The sequence below is a fragment of the Sander lucioperca genome, chromosome 4 (assembly GCF_008315115.2).
Source record: "Sander lucioperca isolate FBNREF2018 chromosome 4, SLUC_FBN_1.2, whole genome shotgun sequence".
NCBI lineage: Eukaryota > Metazoa > Chordata > Actinopteri > Perciformes > Percidae > Sander > Sander lucioperca.
Window position 1 is genome coordinate 17,819,578 of NC_050176.1, and position 17,183 is coordinate 17,836,760.

The 17,183-nt window shown below is 40.2% G+C and overlaps 1 protein-coding gene across 2 annotated transcripts in view; it reads left to right on the forward strand.

The window, feature by feature from the left end:
• LOC116042940 (voltage-dependent T-type calcium channel subunit alpha-1I-like) overlaps window positions 1–17,183 on the forward strand; it is a 284,645-nt gene that overhangs the window by 191,729 nt on the left and 75,733 nt on the right. For both annotated transcript variants that reach the window (XM_036000910.1, XM_036000911.1), the window contains 4 exons: window positions 958–1,081; window positions 2,568–2,636; window positions 13,614–13,792; window positions 16,653–16,779. In XM_036000910.1, the coding sequence (XP_035856803.1) occupies window positions 958–1,081; window positions 2,568–2,636; window positions 13,614–13,792; window positions 16,653–16,779 (499 nt within the window). The remainder of the gene's footprint in view (window positions 1–957; window positions 1,082–2,567; window positions 2,637–13,613; window positions 13,793–16,652; window positions 16,780–17,183) is intronic.

Sequence of the window (17,183 nt, forward strand, 5' to 3'; positions counted from 1 at the left end):
TGTGTGTGTGTTTGCTCTAACAAGTGTACCTAAGCAGAATTAAAGCAGACAAACAAACAAAAGGAGAAACAAGCCAACAACAGAAGTTGTGTCTCAGGTGGGATGGGAAGTGCCTACACCAGCGATGCCGCTGCTCATGCTCAATATCAGGGGACGGTCGTTGCCAGATCTGAATCGATAGATAAAGGGACAGGGTTGCCAGGTCTGGAGGAAAAAGCAGTCAGATTAGCACATTGATTCTCTCTCAGGATCAGTATATTATGTTCCCTTTATAGCTGCATATGAGGTGTGTGAGAGTTTCTAAGGATATTAAAATCTATTCAGACTAGATAGAGATAGAGAGATAGACAATGGTTCTCATCACATGATGCAAACAGTAGCTGATGCCTGGTGAGCTGTCCCACCTTAGAGTAAGTTTCCCCTAAAAAGCCTTTCAAAAGGAAACCCAGATTGTTTAATTAGAATAATTGTTGGAGGCGAGGAGAAATGAAAACTTAGAACATTTCACAACATTGTTTTTCTCCATTAAAATGAAAAAAAATCTTTGCATTTTATATTCACACTTCGTAACTACAAGTCGACCACAGAGTTTTACCTTCTCATCCTGTTTAGTTAAAGATGTAGATTTATACCAGAGACAAAACTAAAAAGATTACAGTCTCGAAAAATTCAGTTTCTGTTGCTTGTACTCCCAACGTGTACTCTAAATCATACTTGGTTTTCAACAAGTGTAATACTGCTAAAATATCAGATGTCAACAGTAAACAGTATTTCCTTTCACCCATAAGACCATGTTTTTTTGGGGGTATCTTAAAGAAACTAGTTAAGAGGAGAATTAAAAGATCTTCAGCTGTTTAGATGCAATTTCACATGAACATATTACCCATATAGACAATTCTTGAACAAATCTTGCATTCTCCTCATATCTTCCTCTTCTTTTTGTTTCTCTCATGTCAGGTTCAGGGTGCTCTGCCAGTCCATTATCGCCCATAAGCTCTTTGACTATGTTGTCCTGGCCTTCATCTTTCTCAACTGCATCACAGTGGCTCTGGAGAGGCCGAAGATAATGCAAGGCAGCCTGGTAAGAGCTATGTTTCTACATCCCTGATCATCAAACACTGTAATGCTGTGTTTACTCATGAGCAGACTGAAACGGAAACTGCAGATTCTTTTACAGGTTTTAGCGATGATCCAGATTTAAAAAATCTGCGGAATTTAGGGGACTGTTTTTCTGCTTTGGGTGGAGATGTGTTAACATTCTGAGTTTAATTTGAATGTTTTGTTAAATCCGCAGAAAAATTAGCTGGATTAGCTGTTTGCAGATTCCGTGTGGCCCTGCTCATGAGTGATGTAACTGCTATAAGTGAACATTGTTTTATCCTCTTACAGTCTGCATATCTGAGGTGAGACTGCTCTTATACAGCGTTTCCGCGGGGTCTTAAAAATCTGAAATTTCAAAATCAAAATTGTAGGCCTTAAAAAGTCTTAAATTCGCTTAAGTATCGTGTTCTAGGTCTTAAATAATTTTAAACAGGTCTTAATTTCCCTACGTCCATGCAACGCTACCTCTAATGCTCTTTATTTTAAGTTGTAGTTCTTTCTTTTGTAGTTCCAATATAATTCTCTGTATTACGACTACAAATGAGACCAACATGCAACTAATAGTGCAGCCAATCAGCTTTTGGGATCGTACCACAGACATTATTCTTCAGCTATGGGGGAAGTGCAAGTTTAGCGTTACTTGGCTTGAAAAAAAACTGAATTTAGGGCTTAGTTGATGTTATGATACAGGTCTTAAATTTAATTCATAATGGTCTTAAAAAGCTCTTAAATTTAACTTGCTGAAACCTGCAGAAATCCTGTTATACGGTGGACATCTTCAGAGCCCATTTTTGGTTAAATATATTGATCTTAACTGTATGTAGAAATAGAGTTTAATATACATGTGCAGGTTTTTATTTTTTAATTGACGGAATTGACTTCTCTTTCAAGAACACATTTGATGTGAGAAGTAGCTCAGGTATAACAATTCTGGTTGTGATGATAACCCATTTCTAATGTATACTATTTCTTGTAAACAAGCTGTTGCTCATTTAGGAAAAATAACCGTACGGATGATTTACAAACAAGCAATTATTTAAATGACTAAGATCCACTTCACAATGCCGCTTTGCCTTCATTGCTCTGAGCTCTCACTAGATTCTGGCATCAAGCCACTTTCCTGCAATCAAGCGGCACAAAAATGATTGAATGGTAGGCTCTTTTCAAAGCAAGTGATCTGAAGCGTTCAAATCAAAGCGGAGCAACTCTTTCACATTGGGCATTTAATTTGCCAACGACAGCTAATTCTAATTTAATAGCAAAAACACTGACAAATGAAGTCTCATTCCCTGCTCTCCGAAGCTTCTAAATAAAGCCAACTGCAATCAATCTTCCTGCAACACTTTGTCTTCCCGAGCTGCCACTTCTTTTTGACTCTTTTATTTCTTCTTTTCCTCTTCCCTTCCTCCTTCAAACTCGTTCCCTTTCATTTCTCTCACTTTTTGTCCTTTCTCCTTTTGTTACAGGAAAGGCTGTTTCTCACTGTTTCCAACTACATCTTTACTGCCATCTTTGTTGCGGAGATGACTGTCAAGGTAAAATGTCCTTTGTTCTGTTGCTCTGCTCGACTTTCCTTTTTTTTTTTTTTTTGACTCTCCTTTCTTCACCTCTTACACAGTAACATCCTCACCCTCTCCATTGTTCTCTTTTGTCTTGGTCCTCTCCGGTCCGATACATCAGTCTGGATCCATTTATCGATTCAATGATCCACAATCTAATATAATCGTATCGTCTGTTAGATTCCCCTTTATTTTAGATTCCCAATTCATATTTTTTTATGTAAATGTCTGGAAGAGCTCAGTAGTAAAATTGTCATATCATATTTAAGTTGCTTTTTTTGAGTCACTATCAGTGTAACTGATTGTGTTAATTAATGATATAGTCTCATATCGATCGCAGGCCCCTGAATTGAATCCATTCAAAATCGTATGTGGCTGACTTCAAAATATCAGCAAATATTGTGTTGTTGTTCAAAGAATGTATATAACCTCTAATCGTGATAAAACTTTTGATTTACACCCCTAACCTCCCTCTCCATCTCACCTCCATTGCTCTACCAATATTGTCTCTTCTTTGTCTTTCTTCTGTCCATTATTTGTTCTTCTCTCTTCCTGTTTTTTTTTTTTGTTTTTTTTATCCTGTTATGTATACACTTCCTCTTCTTGCTCCTGCCCACTTCTTTCCTCTCCTCATTTCCCACATGGTTTACTTTTATCTCTTCATTTTATCTCTCCATTCCTTCCCCCCCCCCCCCCCCCGAATCTCTTTTCTAGAGAACTCTGCAACATGCGGTTTAATCAGTTGCACATGTCCATTAGCGATGGGCAGCTAGATAATGAAGTTAATTAAAAGGCTATCGCTCTTCAGATAGCAGATGGCCTTTAGCTACTCCTGGACTTCCCATCGATGAACACACATACACACACACACACACACACACACACACACACACACACACACACACACAAACACATTCACATACTCTTTTTAATCCACTGATCCACTGTCCTGAAGACAGGGCATCATCCATTATTAAGGGCCTTGCTCCAGGCATTTGCCGCATTGGCATGTAAAAACCCTATAGTGATTTATTTATGACCAGGGATAATGAAGACATGTGTAGCACAATGGTATGCAGATCATCTCTGCACTGTGGTGGTGCAGACTTTATATGTACACATATATGCATCTGGCCCCTGGTTGAACTTAGCTCGGTTTGTTATTCATTCTCTTCTGTTTCTCCGTCTCCCTCTTGGCATCATTATTTACCTCCATTCCTTCAATCAGTCTTTCCATCTCTCTATTTGAGTTTGCTTTATCTGCTTTGTGCTCATTGGATTCATTTCATATTCACTTCTGTATCCGTCCGTTATCATCCTCTCTGCTCTTTTGTCCCCCCATTTGTAATTTAATCAGTTGAGCTCCATTGTTATCTGTCCCCTGCTTCATTTCCACACTCAAATGTGCTCCCAGCGTCCTCCTGCAGCTCATTTCCTTGTCTCAAATAGTACGTGAATTGCTGTAGCACTAACCTCCACTCAAAGGTGTGACTGTCGCTGTTCCTCAATAACAAAGTATTCGTCCTGCCGTGAACTGTCACAAAACCAAGGGGCCCAATCTTCCACACATATTTTAACATGAGCTTTATCAAAGCTGTAGTATTACAGTGTTGTCAAAACCCCTACCACACACTTACACACTCATTTGTCTTAATATACTTGTGACAGAATTTATTTACTAACTCATGACACAGATATTAACTTCACCAAGACTGATGAAAAGACCTCATTAGCATTATAATGTCCTCAGTGAGGCGGTTTAAAGCAGACAAAGCAAACACATTTATCTTCATATCAAGTCATGACGAGTTTGTTTGTATCGGCCAATATCACATATAATGTGTCAATAATCTTAGAAAAATAAGCAATATTGGATAGGATAAAACATAATGTAATTCTGCTAAATACAACATCACATTCATTATTAATTGCACTTGTTTTCATTTTAAATAAATTCTATCCTCATACAATACACATTTTCTTTAGGCTCAGTCTGCCACTTTTTTTTTAAACAATTCCAGTGCTGGTTCAATGGTATCATCATTTTGGATAGTCATTATGGAAACATTAAGGGCCCTATTTTAACGATCTTAAACGCAAGTATCAAACGCCAAACGCAAGTAGCTTTGTTGGCGGATCTCGGGCGCTGTTGCTATTATACCGGCGGGATAAATGACTCTTGCGCCCAACGCAAATCTAAAATGGGTTGGTCTGAAGTAGCTACATTACTCATCGGTGTGGTTTGGGCGTAACGTGCAATAAACCAATCAGAGCTTTATCTCACATTCCCTTTAAAAGCAGGCGCGCTTTTTCCATGGCGGCTTGCCATTATAATGGCGGATGCAATGTAGTCTAACATTAGACCGAGATTCCCTCACTATAGACGATGCAGCTCTTCTGTCTCTCCTCTCCGTGCTGCTGCTGGGGCATTTGGGTTAAGTGGCATCGGCACATGCAGTTCAACATCACATCTCCTTAAGTCCTCTAATATTTCCTCATTTATGTCATCAACACATCCATGATTCATGGAAATGTTGTGTAAAACAAGGTCATATTTTCATATTTTATGTATGGTTTGCAAAAATGGGAACTGCTGGGTCCGTGAGATGAGAGAAGCAAAGTGTATGCGCAGTGTGCACACTCTACATTACGGCCAAGCATGCGCCCTTAAAATAGCATCTGAATAACGCGCCACTGACTTTAGACTACGTTTTTCCTGGTCTGTGGCGGAATTGTTTTCTGAAACTGCAAAATAGCACTAGGGAACGTTTGCGCCGGAACACGCCTCCTCTTTTTGCTGAACCGTCCCCGGGAGTGCAAGTTCATTCCCTAATTTACCGACGTGAGTCTGTGGAGGGAAAAGTCCGCTGACATGCGTCAGTGTACAAAGTCAATTGCGCTGGGTGCAAGACAGGGCCCTAATTGGTCATGTGACAAAGGCTGGGAAGATGGACCGAACAGACAGCCGAGTGACAATACTCTGATCCAATGGAAATCACAATGGTCAGATTGACAGCACTCTAGCCAAATGGATTGGCAACCATATTTTAGTTGTGGGTGGGCAGAACATTAATGGTTCCTGGCAAAGCACAAACTCTCAGTAAAAACTGCTTTTAAAAAGATCCTAGCCCAAAGAATAAACTACAATGTTACATACACATATATCAGGGTTCTTCAACGTTTTTTTTTAAACCAAGGACCCCTTAACTGAAAGAGAGACGCAGCAGGGACCCCCTGCTACTAATATTGTAAAAAATAAAGTTTGAACAAAACAGTAATGAATTAATTAATGGGAAATTGAGGTAATGATCTCCTGCAGTGCTTTTTGTTTTCTCAATACAGGACCAATACAACATTATTTTGTTCTCACTGTATCTCACCCTCCTTCCATCTCCCTCCCTCTCACCCTCCCTTCCTGCTTGTTGCGCTTAACCTGTTGTTGCAGGCTGGTCAGTCTGATCTCTCTCTGAGGAGCACTAATTAAACAGAGTTTCCTCTCCGAGACACACTTCATCATGGTTCTCATTTCCTGCCCACGCACGCACGCACGCACGCACGCACGCACACACACACACACACACACACACACACACACACACACACACACACACACACGCACACACACACACACACACACACACACACACACAAATACATGCGTAGATGAGCTGTAGTGATCAGTGTAAACAGTGTTACAGTACCTGCACACGGTGAGTTTGACCCTGAACATCAGACTCTAATTAGAATTAGAATTAGAAGGAGTGCAGATCTGACTCTTTCCACCCCTCCATCCCCCTCATTCTCTCTCACTCTGTCACACACACACACACACACACACACACTCATAGACATGTACATGCTTTTCTACTTTTGACTCATTCTTGTCACACACTGTCTTTTGCCTGCTAAAACTGTTTGGATCATCTGACAGGTTGTTGTATTGAAGAATGTGACAATGATATAAAAAGGTCTAAATTCTGAGTGAGAGTGTTGTATTTGAAGAAGGATGGGAAATGGAAGGCCATATTAGCATTGTTTTGTTTTATACAGTACATATTTTGACATGTAGACAGTGAGGGAAGCAAACGTCTATGTGTCTGTCTTTGTCTTGTCTGTGTATTTTGTCTTTATCATATGTGTTATGCAATGAAATTATGCTATTGTGTTTAGTCTTCGTCTTATGATGTCCTATTTTGTATCGTTTGCGATGTATTGTATTGTGTTTGATAGATAGATAGATAGATAGATAGATAGATAGATAGATAGATAGATAGATAGATACTTTATTCATCCCAAGGGAAATTTTAGGCATCCAGTAGCTTAGACAACCATAACACAACAAACACACATACACACATATATTTCACATAGATAAAAATCACTTACAGAAATTTAAAGAGTTAACAATTTGTGAAGTGATTACAAAGGTCTGGTATGGACTGACTATGTGATGCAATGACCACGATTTAGTTTGATGTACAGCACATTCATTATTGCATTGTCGACCAATTGTAATTAAGAATAGGTGCTGCTATACAGGAGCTAATGAGGATTCTACAAAGTAAATGAACAAACAGACTGAGTTTCCTAGAAGCATTTTAGCAGCCATTCTGTTGTCTCTTCTTCCTGTGCTTACACTGTCATTGTACCGGATTTCCAGTTACATTATGCAACATACTGTGGTAGAGACTCTTGTCATGATTCCCCTTTTCAGTTGGTTCATTTCTTACCTCAGCACTAGTCATTCAGCTCTAGGGCTGTCATGAAACCGCAACCAACTTTGGGCTGACGCAAATCTTGCAAACACTTTGAATATGTGAAACTGGGTCATCAAAGTGTCATGCTTTTTTTTCTTTTCTTTAAAACTGCCTCATAATACTTACTGAGGAGCTTAGTGAGGGAAGCTGAAAGAAATACAGTCAAAATGGAAAACTCTCCATTTGTCTATATTTCGTGTATGAGCACAATGAATGCCATTTACTAAAGTGCATTCCAAACGCTTCAGCGCTTGTGTTAGCTGGTCAGAACTCCTCCGTGAGGGCGCTAGGTGTTTTTGGTAGCAGCAGCATAATGTTAGTACCAGATGCCTGTCCCAGTTAAAAAGAGGAACTGAGAAAGACAAACCAGGGAAAAAGGAATAACTCATGTTCTTCACTTCTTTAACTTTATACCTTTAAGCACTAAATCTCCAAACTACTCCACTGGAGCTGCTTGGTGTTGTGTTGAAAAAGTCTGTGATTGCACTGAGCAGCTAATGAGTGTTACAGGAGGAAAGATGATGTTGAAAGCAAATTTCCTCTGATTAAAGTTTGAAAAATATAATGATTACGGGGCGGCCTCTAGCTCACCCAGTAAGAGCGTGCGCCCCATGTAGGCTGAGTCCTAGCAGCGGCCCGGGTTCGAATCCGACCTGCGGCCCTATGCTACGTGTCATCCCCTTTCTTTCTCTCCCCCTTTCCTGTCTATTCACTGTCACTATCAAATAAAGGGGGAAAAAAAAAAAAAAAAAATATATATATATATATATATATATATATATATAATTACCATTTTGTGAAACTTTTACTCATTTGATTTACCAGGTATTTATTGTGCACCACTTAGGAAATACAAAATATTCTTCTTTTTAATGAGCAAGTTGGTGAATTAATAATACTTAATGTAATAATTAAGTTAAGTGTTATTTATATTATATTATTTCTGACTCAGGCAATCATGTTTGTTGTCAAAGAGGTGCGACAAAAACACACTTTATCTGGGAATTAGGCTAATGATAGGGTAAGATTTGAATCAGATTCAAACTTAGACATCCCACCAATACAATTTCATTTTGTACGTGGGTTTGGAAGGAAAAAAATCCAACACTATATGCACATGTGGTCTCCTGTTCACTGCCTACGTTACCGGCACAATAACATACTACAGTCTTGCCATTCTTGGCTTTTAAAGTGAGACGTTTCTTGATTCTATTTAACAAATATGATTTAGGGTCATCCTATTATTCAGTCTTGTAAGAATTTACAAATAAAAAAACAGCTCTCAGACGGGAGCCGGCTCCCATCCTTCTCTTAAAGGAGCCAGGCTTAAGAGCCGACTTGTTTCACGACCGACATCGCTGCTAAACCGAGCTGATTCTCAGCCCACATCAGCTTCTTCAAAGCCTAGCTGAATCTGGCAGCCATTTACTGTATGGGCCGGCTCACATTTGGCTCTCTGGTGCCAGAAAACAGCCCATGTAGGCCAAATCTGAGCCATAGTTAGCCCTACTTGGCTACCTTGGTCGTTTCCTACAGTGTCAATATGACATATTTTTAGATTTTATTAACTTTCCATATCAAGATTATTTATTCTAAAAATGTTTATTATTAATCTATCCATTTTGTAAATTTGATTATGTGAGAACACATTTAATGACCAATGTTAATGCAGAAAGACCAGATTTGTCTCAAATTAATTCTCAGATTCTCAAAAACAAATAATCCGACTCAGATAGACCCATCACCCAAAGTCATTATAGTATTAAAGTAGTCGGGCTGTACTGTTGAAATATGGGTAGGAAAAGTCTACATCCATCAGAGATCCATTATGGTCATATTTAAGTCACTTTGCAGCAATGTGAGTATGCAAAATCCAACCTTAAACATCAAACGCGGAAGCGAGAAGTACAATAATTGCCATATTTTCCGCCAAGTGATATTGCAAATGGAGTTTGAATGTAATTTAAATTTGAATCTAATGTGACATACTCGCCCTGTCAGCCAAAGCCCAGCTGGTAGTGTTGGAGTGGAGAAGAGCGTTCTTTGATAACAGCGCTGGCATCGACCTGCTATATATATCCCATGCATCATGTTTTATGGTGGCGATATTTGATCTGCTTAATGGAGGCCCAATTGCTTCCAAACAGTCCCAAAGGGGCTTCAGTATAACCGACTGTTATTAATAACAGAGCAGCAGTATTATAACACGCTATCCATCCTGTCAAAACATGACAAAAGACCTATCATATAGGATATGACAGTGACCCGCTGCTGTGCAGATCTCACCAGCGTGGACAGATGAAATATGTTCCTACAGTGAGATTTTTCAACCATATTTACTGTCAAAACAAGGCGCAACGATTCTGTTCCATAACAGAACTGTGGAATTATGCAAACAGACTACTATAGTTAGTTTTATGATACATAAAAGTCTCTTTTCTTTCTTCATCCTTCTCTCCATTTATCTGGCTCTTTGTTTTTTTTTACTTTACTTTGTCTTCATTTCATCCCCTTTTATTCCTTTTCTATTTCTGTCTTTTCCACCCTCTGACGTCTTCAGCTTCTACATTATGTATGTAGAGTTTGGATACCCTGACAACTGTTGCATTGCATGGCACTATTTGTTATCATGCTTCCACCGCTGCTGCTATCGAGTTACCGTGGTGACAGTCATGGTGTTTGTTCAGAGGTGGGATATGTTGTAGAGGTTTGCCAGCACAAGATACAGTAGCAGAGTTTTATTCAAGCATTTCTAGAAGGTGAAGACAGTTAATATATTTTGACTGATGCCTAATAAGAATGCCTACAAGAGTTAACTAATGCAGCGTTGGCAGAACAGGAAGAACAGGAACATGTCCTGTTATTCTGATTTGGTTATTGCTTGGGTTTATGTCACACAGTTCAAAAAGACAAACAAAGTTTATTGACACTTCTGTAGTTCTTTATTGTATCATCACCGTCGGAAATTCTTGAATTCGCTAACTTGGAATTAACAAGTTGAAGGCTGGCGTAAATACTTTGTCTGTAACCCGTAAATATTGTCTGAACGATGTGGCGTGATGGGGGCATAGTATAGCTACTGCTAATAAACCATATTTCAAATTGGAGCTGCTGTCACATTGTTGGCGCAGTTTCAAAAAAGGATCATTATGAATGGGTATAGTAAGGCCATTAAAACTGTGTGTTGAGTTGTAAATGTGTTTGTTCCCTTAAAGAAATACACTACAGAAAATCTATCTTTTCAATTTCAAACAGTTGCCCTGTGAGGCTTGTAAGGTGGCTTTGAACACATTGTAGTTTGCTTTAATGGTGACCCACTGACATGGCAAAGTGCCAACAAAATCAACATTTCTATAGAAACTTCTGAAACCCCTCCTGCAGACTTTTCTTCCTAAGACTAATTTACTTCTCACTTTCACTTGTTTGGTCAGTATGTTCCAAACACTCAGTTTCTCCACAGCATAGGCTACATTTACATTGCTAAGTTTTGGTTAAATCTTACATCTTTTGCTACATTTGCACCTCGCATTCACACTGCTCTGGCGTTTCAGAGCCCCTATACCGGAGATATATTTAAAATACCTCTGACCCCGTTTTGGTTTGGAATCTCCGGGGTTGTGTTGAAGTCTCAACGGCTGCAAACAAAGACCTTTAGCAACACCAACACTGATGCCAATGTTTCGCCGCCTGATTGGGTCTTATCGGTCATGGCATCTCGTTCTCTGTGACTAAGCTACTAACGTTACCGTGGCAACTACCAGCAATGGTCCAAGCATACATGCTGCCTCCTGTTTACCCCCCACATGCATGCCCAGTATAAGAGAATGTTGATGAGATATGCGATTTGGGCATGTTAGTTTAAACGCAGATTAGTTTTTCTACTTGAGCTAAAAACACTTGTGTGCATGGGGATCGCTTTTGGCTCAAAACTTAAAAACCAAAACATAGCAATGTAAATGTAGCCATAGCTAAATACACTAATATTAAAAGAGATTCAAAACTCCCCTGGAAGTAGCTTTATTAGAAATGTTTTGGAGGAGAGCAGCATACTGAGAATATGGAGCATTCATGACAGAGAAGTGGATTAGGTTGCTGGAGTGATTTCAGAAGTCTCAGTGGCTGTTTTCATATAGTTTGACATGTTCCCAATGACGACTCTGGGTCCCCATTGGCTTCTATTGTAACTTGTCTGAATCCAAGCTAACGACAGCTCATGATGGAGCATGCCACAAAGTTTTCAGAGCCTCCCTTCAAGCCTACAGGCGGTGCCTATTTGATACTCAGGGGCTTATTTTGCAGCAGTGTGCCATCATTATGCTTGTGACGCGTTTCCAAACAGATGCATAAACACCATCACCTCTTATCCCACCTTTTCCAGAATTTTCCATCGTTCCACATTTCTCTCTGGTGGCGTTTTCTGCCAAACAGGGCAGACGAACCCGCTGCATCTTTGCTCGATCTGTTTCAACATGACAGCTACACCAAGTTGTTTTTTTTCCATGAAAGCACCCAAGCAGATGTCAAATGATGTCGAAACATCTGCCGTGCGAATTTTCCTCCACCCTTGCCAACTCTTTTTGATCTCCAAACTTTCTACTTTACTCTTTGAGCCTCTTCTGTCTTTCTCCTCCACCCCTGACTTCCGCTTCTCTCATTCCTCCCACTGATAGCTGTCTTCCTGTTTCCACCAAATTGTTGATCTCCCCCCACCTTATCCTCCTTTTCGTTTTATTCTCCTTCTCCACTCATTGCCCATTAGTGCTCGCCTAGTGAGCGAGACCTCACAGCCAGCTGTAGCTAGAAAGTGACAGACTATAAATCTAAGACTAAACTGAAATATGTGCAGCTGTATTTTTTTTGCAGCTCCACTCACAAAAGCACACACATTTCCAAGGTTTGGTCTTTTTGCGTGGCCAGACAGTATAGAAATGCCTGATTTACGAGGATTTGGGGCAGACTGCTGAAAAGGCACAGTGCAAAGTCGGTGTTTCAAAACACTGTATGCCTTAAATGAAAAAACCTTTCTAAGTTTTAATCATAGACATTTCGCTCAGTTACAATACAATCAGCAAAATTCAATGTCTAAAAGTAAATAAAAGTTGGTACACTGTTGTGTACACAGTTGTTGGAATGATGAATCTGCACAAAGAAACTTTGTTTCTTTGTGGAGATTCATCATTCCAACAACTGCAAAGCGTAATGTGAAATTGAATGTGTTAGTAGAAGGTCAAGTGTTGGAGATGTCCATTGCTCCCTGAAATCGTTGTAAACTTTCCTTTAAATCGCCTTTCCTTTCTCCTCCTCGAACTCATTTCCTTAATTCCCTCCCCTTTCATTTTCTCATATTGGGGTTTAAGAGCTGTTGCTTGTCTTTCTTCCCCTACAGTATTTCATCTTTTGGATTTAACACGCTCCCCCTTGATCACACACCTCTAATTCACTTTACTTTTTTTTTTATTTTGACAATGAACTGCAATAGCATGTATACAATCCATTGGGTTAACAACATAATCTTTTAACCCAATCTCACTTTTAAACCTAATCTTACTTAACTTCTACTTAAAGGTATAATAAGTTTTGCCAAATTTTGTGAATATCTCCTCACGGACCCCTAGCTCTCTATTTTCTGTGTGCTCTGAAAAAAATAAATACAGTGTTGATACACAGCCCTGGCTGTGTAAATGGCAAACAAACAGAAAGGAGTGCACATGCCACAACACACTATTCCAGTCAATCGGCAACAGGCATCAGATAATGGTGGGTTGGGGGGGGGGGGCAGCATGTGAATGTGCCGGCCAGCCAGTAGTTATCTGTCCGTGAATCTGGGGGGCGGAGCTTCTGAAGACGGGGTTTGTATTTGTTTGGCAGTTGAGTTCAAATATTAACAATCTTTGAGCAGCATCGCTTACTGCACCTTCAACTTTTTAATTTCTTGCACTGTAGCTATGTTACTTAATGTTACTTTATACACCTATTGACTAGCTTTTTTCGTACTCTTACTTTTACCGTGAATCTGACTGTGAGCCACTGCAACTGGGCAATTTCCCTAATGGGATCAATAAAATATTCTGATTCAGATTCTTATAATCCTCTCGTATTTTTTACTTTCATTTGTGTGACCCTCTCCTCTCCTTTGAATATGTGTATGCGTCTCACCACTGTTGCATTCTGCATCTCTCTCCCTTCATCTCCCTAGGTGGTGTCCATGGGTCTGTACCTGGGGGAGAAAGCCTATCTGAGGAGCAGCTGGAACATTCTCGATGGTTTCCTGGTATTTGTGTCTCTGATTGACATTGTTGTGTCGATGGCTGGTGGGGCTAAGATCCTGGGGGTTCTCCGTGTTCTCCGGTTGCTCAGGACGCTACGCCCCCTCAGGTTAGTTAGAAGAAAAAACTGTCAAATTTTTATGTTTCGGCATGATAAGTTGGGATTGATTTTTTTAAAGGAATAGTAGAGAAATACACTTTTACATAGCCCACAGTTAGATAGCCCACTCTCATACTGTATCTGTCTGTCAATGCAGCAGACTGTTAGCTTAGCTTAGCATAAGGACTGGAAACCGTGGCAAACAGCTTGCCTGACTCTGTTCAAAAGTATTAAAATCTGACTAACAGCACCTGCTCTCAGAGCATTTGCCAGGCAACCAGTTGAGAGTCCAGTTACTGGTCCCAGCACAACCCCCCCCCCCCCCCCATAAGATCATCATCATCAACATTTTTACATCTTGGCTTTTTTTACGGATTAAACAAACAACATAAAACATGTTTGAGCCAGGCTAGCTGTTTCCAGTTTTTGTGCTAAGCTAACCGGCTACTCGCGGTAGCTTCATACTGTATGTACCGTACCGTAGGCTGAGAGTGGTATCGATCCTCCCACCTAACTCTTCACCACAAAGCAAATAAGCGTTTTTCCCAAAATGTCAAACTATTCCTTTGAGAATCAGTCAGCCACGTAGCGTGGTATATTGGAAAACAGGCATACAAGAGGCACTCATAAGACAAGATGAGAATAAGATAACACTTTATTGTACCTAAGCACTGAAATTTGTCTTGCAATACAAGCTCCAACAATTAAAAAGACAACACAATAACATGAAGTCAAAAGTTAAAAACATCAGCCATCATTTAAACCATATATGATGGGGGCCAGCTCTGTAAGAGTGGCCATAAATAGTCATAAATACATGGGGGAAAACTGTTACTTCTTTGCCCTCCTGTGCTGATTCAGCAGAGATTTTGACAAGGGAACAAATGAATGTTCAAGTGAATGTATTTTGGTTAAAATCTGTTTCTGTTGTTTTGAATTCAATAGTGTTGTTTTATTCATATTGTAGTATTTATTACATATGTTTTAAGCCAGACTTCCCCAACCTTTGTGGCTCTAAAAGGAATGTGAAACTTGTCACCCCGTAACACAGATCACATACAGGATGTGTATGCGTTGTGAGCAATTCACCTAAAGAGTGAATCCCATTAATCATTTCATGACAGCTGGGATTTATCTTGTGACCCGGCTCGAGGGTTGTCGAACCCCAAGTTAGGAGCCACTGCTTTAAGATATGTCTGTTAACCATTAAGTGCCTGATAGCACCTGACAGAGCAGTTAGGAAAACGCTGAGATGGAAGCAGTTGGTGATCTGGGGTGCAGAGAGCTCAAATTACATCCAACTAAGGTCATTTTAGGTCTGAATGAATTCAGTTTGCACTGTATGTCGTTGCCACAAATGCACCATGGGACCCTAAATAGTCTCTCTTGTACAGAATGATCCATCTTTCCTTAAGCTTTCCTTAAAATGTGATACTGCATCATGTATTTTTATTTATTGATTATAAGGGAAGATGTTGCTGCAACTGCATCTACTGCATCAAATAAAAAAAAAAATCCCGCCTTGAATTCAATGACAGTACCATGTCCTAGTCTGTCTCTTTCCCTGTCTCTTTGTCTTTCAGTCTCTCTCTCTCTCTCTCTCTCTCTCTTTCTCTCTCTCTCAATTTAAAGAGCTTATATTGACAAAGCAGATAACATAAATGAAATTAACAATAATTGGCACAACATCAACTATAACAGGAACATGAAGGCACGAGGAGTCCATTGGTACAGCAAAATCATTACACAACGTGTCACATTGTTACAACTTAACAACTCAATTGAACTCTAACGTATTTACATATTTACAGGATCCTACTGATGCAGGTGGGTGTTTTGTTAGGAGTGGTGGTTTGCTCCTGCGTGTTGTTTCCATGGTCATCTCTCAATTTGTTGCAGGAGTCGACATAGTTAGTTGTTAGGATTTTGCTAGCAGTTTGAGTTCTCGCAGAAAAACACATTTCAGTTTGTTCCTGTCTGAAAGTGTTTCAAATTCTTTACCCTGACTTTTAAATTTGGGGAAGATTTGTCTAATTTCTGTATTGTATTTGCCACAGTAGAGTAGAAAGTGCTGCTCTGTCTCTACTTGTCCTCCCTGGGTGTCCAGGTCTATCTGGGGCGGCCGGTTTTCACAGCCAGAATGACGTTGTCCACTCAGATTGTACCTGCTCAGAGTCTGTCTGAGTCTGTGGTCATGTATGGTGCTGAAGTATTCTGCTACTGTGTATTGTCGAATTAGGGCTAAGTAGTCTATATCCACGACCTTCCACTTCCGGGATTGCTCCGGTGCCGCCGGAAATTCCGCCCGGTGTCTTTCATTTCAGCTGGATGTCCGTTACCTTTCACTTTCTTTGTGTTGGAATTTTAAACTCTGATCGATTCATGAGGACTATGGATAACTGCTCCTCAGATCTCTGCAGGGTAATTCCAGATAGCTAGCTAGACTATCTGTCCAATCTGAGTTTTCTGTTGCACGACTAAAACAACCTTTGAACGTACGCGTTCCACCAAAACAAGTTCCTTCCCGAGGCTATTTTGCAGAGGCCCCGTTGCTCCGTGTGGTGCTTAGCGCCGCCCAAGGCGATTGTGATTGGTTTAAAGAAATGCCAATAAACCAGAGCACGTTTTTCTCCCATCCCAGAATGCTGTGTGGACTAGCCAGACCCTCCTCCACAGCACTGTGGAGGAAGGTCGAGACTAAGGGCTAGTAACAATCCATTTTGCTCTGATGTTTTGCAGTGTTTTGCAGACTTTTCCAGTAGGTGATGTTCTCTCTCTCTCTCTCTCTCTCTCTCTCTCTCTCTCTCTCTCTCTCTCTCTCTCTCTCTCTCTCTCTCTCTCACACTGTGTCTCTCCCTCGCTCCTCCAGGGTGATCAGCAGAGCTCCCGGACTGAAGCTGGTAGTCGAGACCCTCATCACGTCCCTCAAGCCTATCGGCAACATTGTCCTCATCTGCTGCGCCTTCTTCATCATCTTTGGTATTCTTGGTGTTCAGGTAAACATCAAATATGGATTCATATTTTCTTGCAAGCCTTTTAAAACTGTATCAGAACTCTCTGCAAACATTTTAATTGGACCTGAGGTGGTCAACTATTGAACATTTAATATGACCTAACATATCCACCCCGCTGCTCAAATTACAAATTATGCTTTGAACTTCCATCTATAGCAACAAACTAAAACCAAGAAATGAATCATTAAACATGAACTGTGGAGAACATGATATGAGGCTGTGTGGCTCTGTTTGCACCCACAATGAAATCCTGTTTTCACAGCATGGCTAAGAAGGCTAATTAGAGCATAATGCAACAGGATGAGGTATCATGGTAACACATTACCATGCAGAGATCCAGGTGGGAGTACCTTTCTTGCCAAAACAAAAGAACAGGCTGAGTTTAG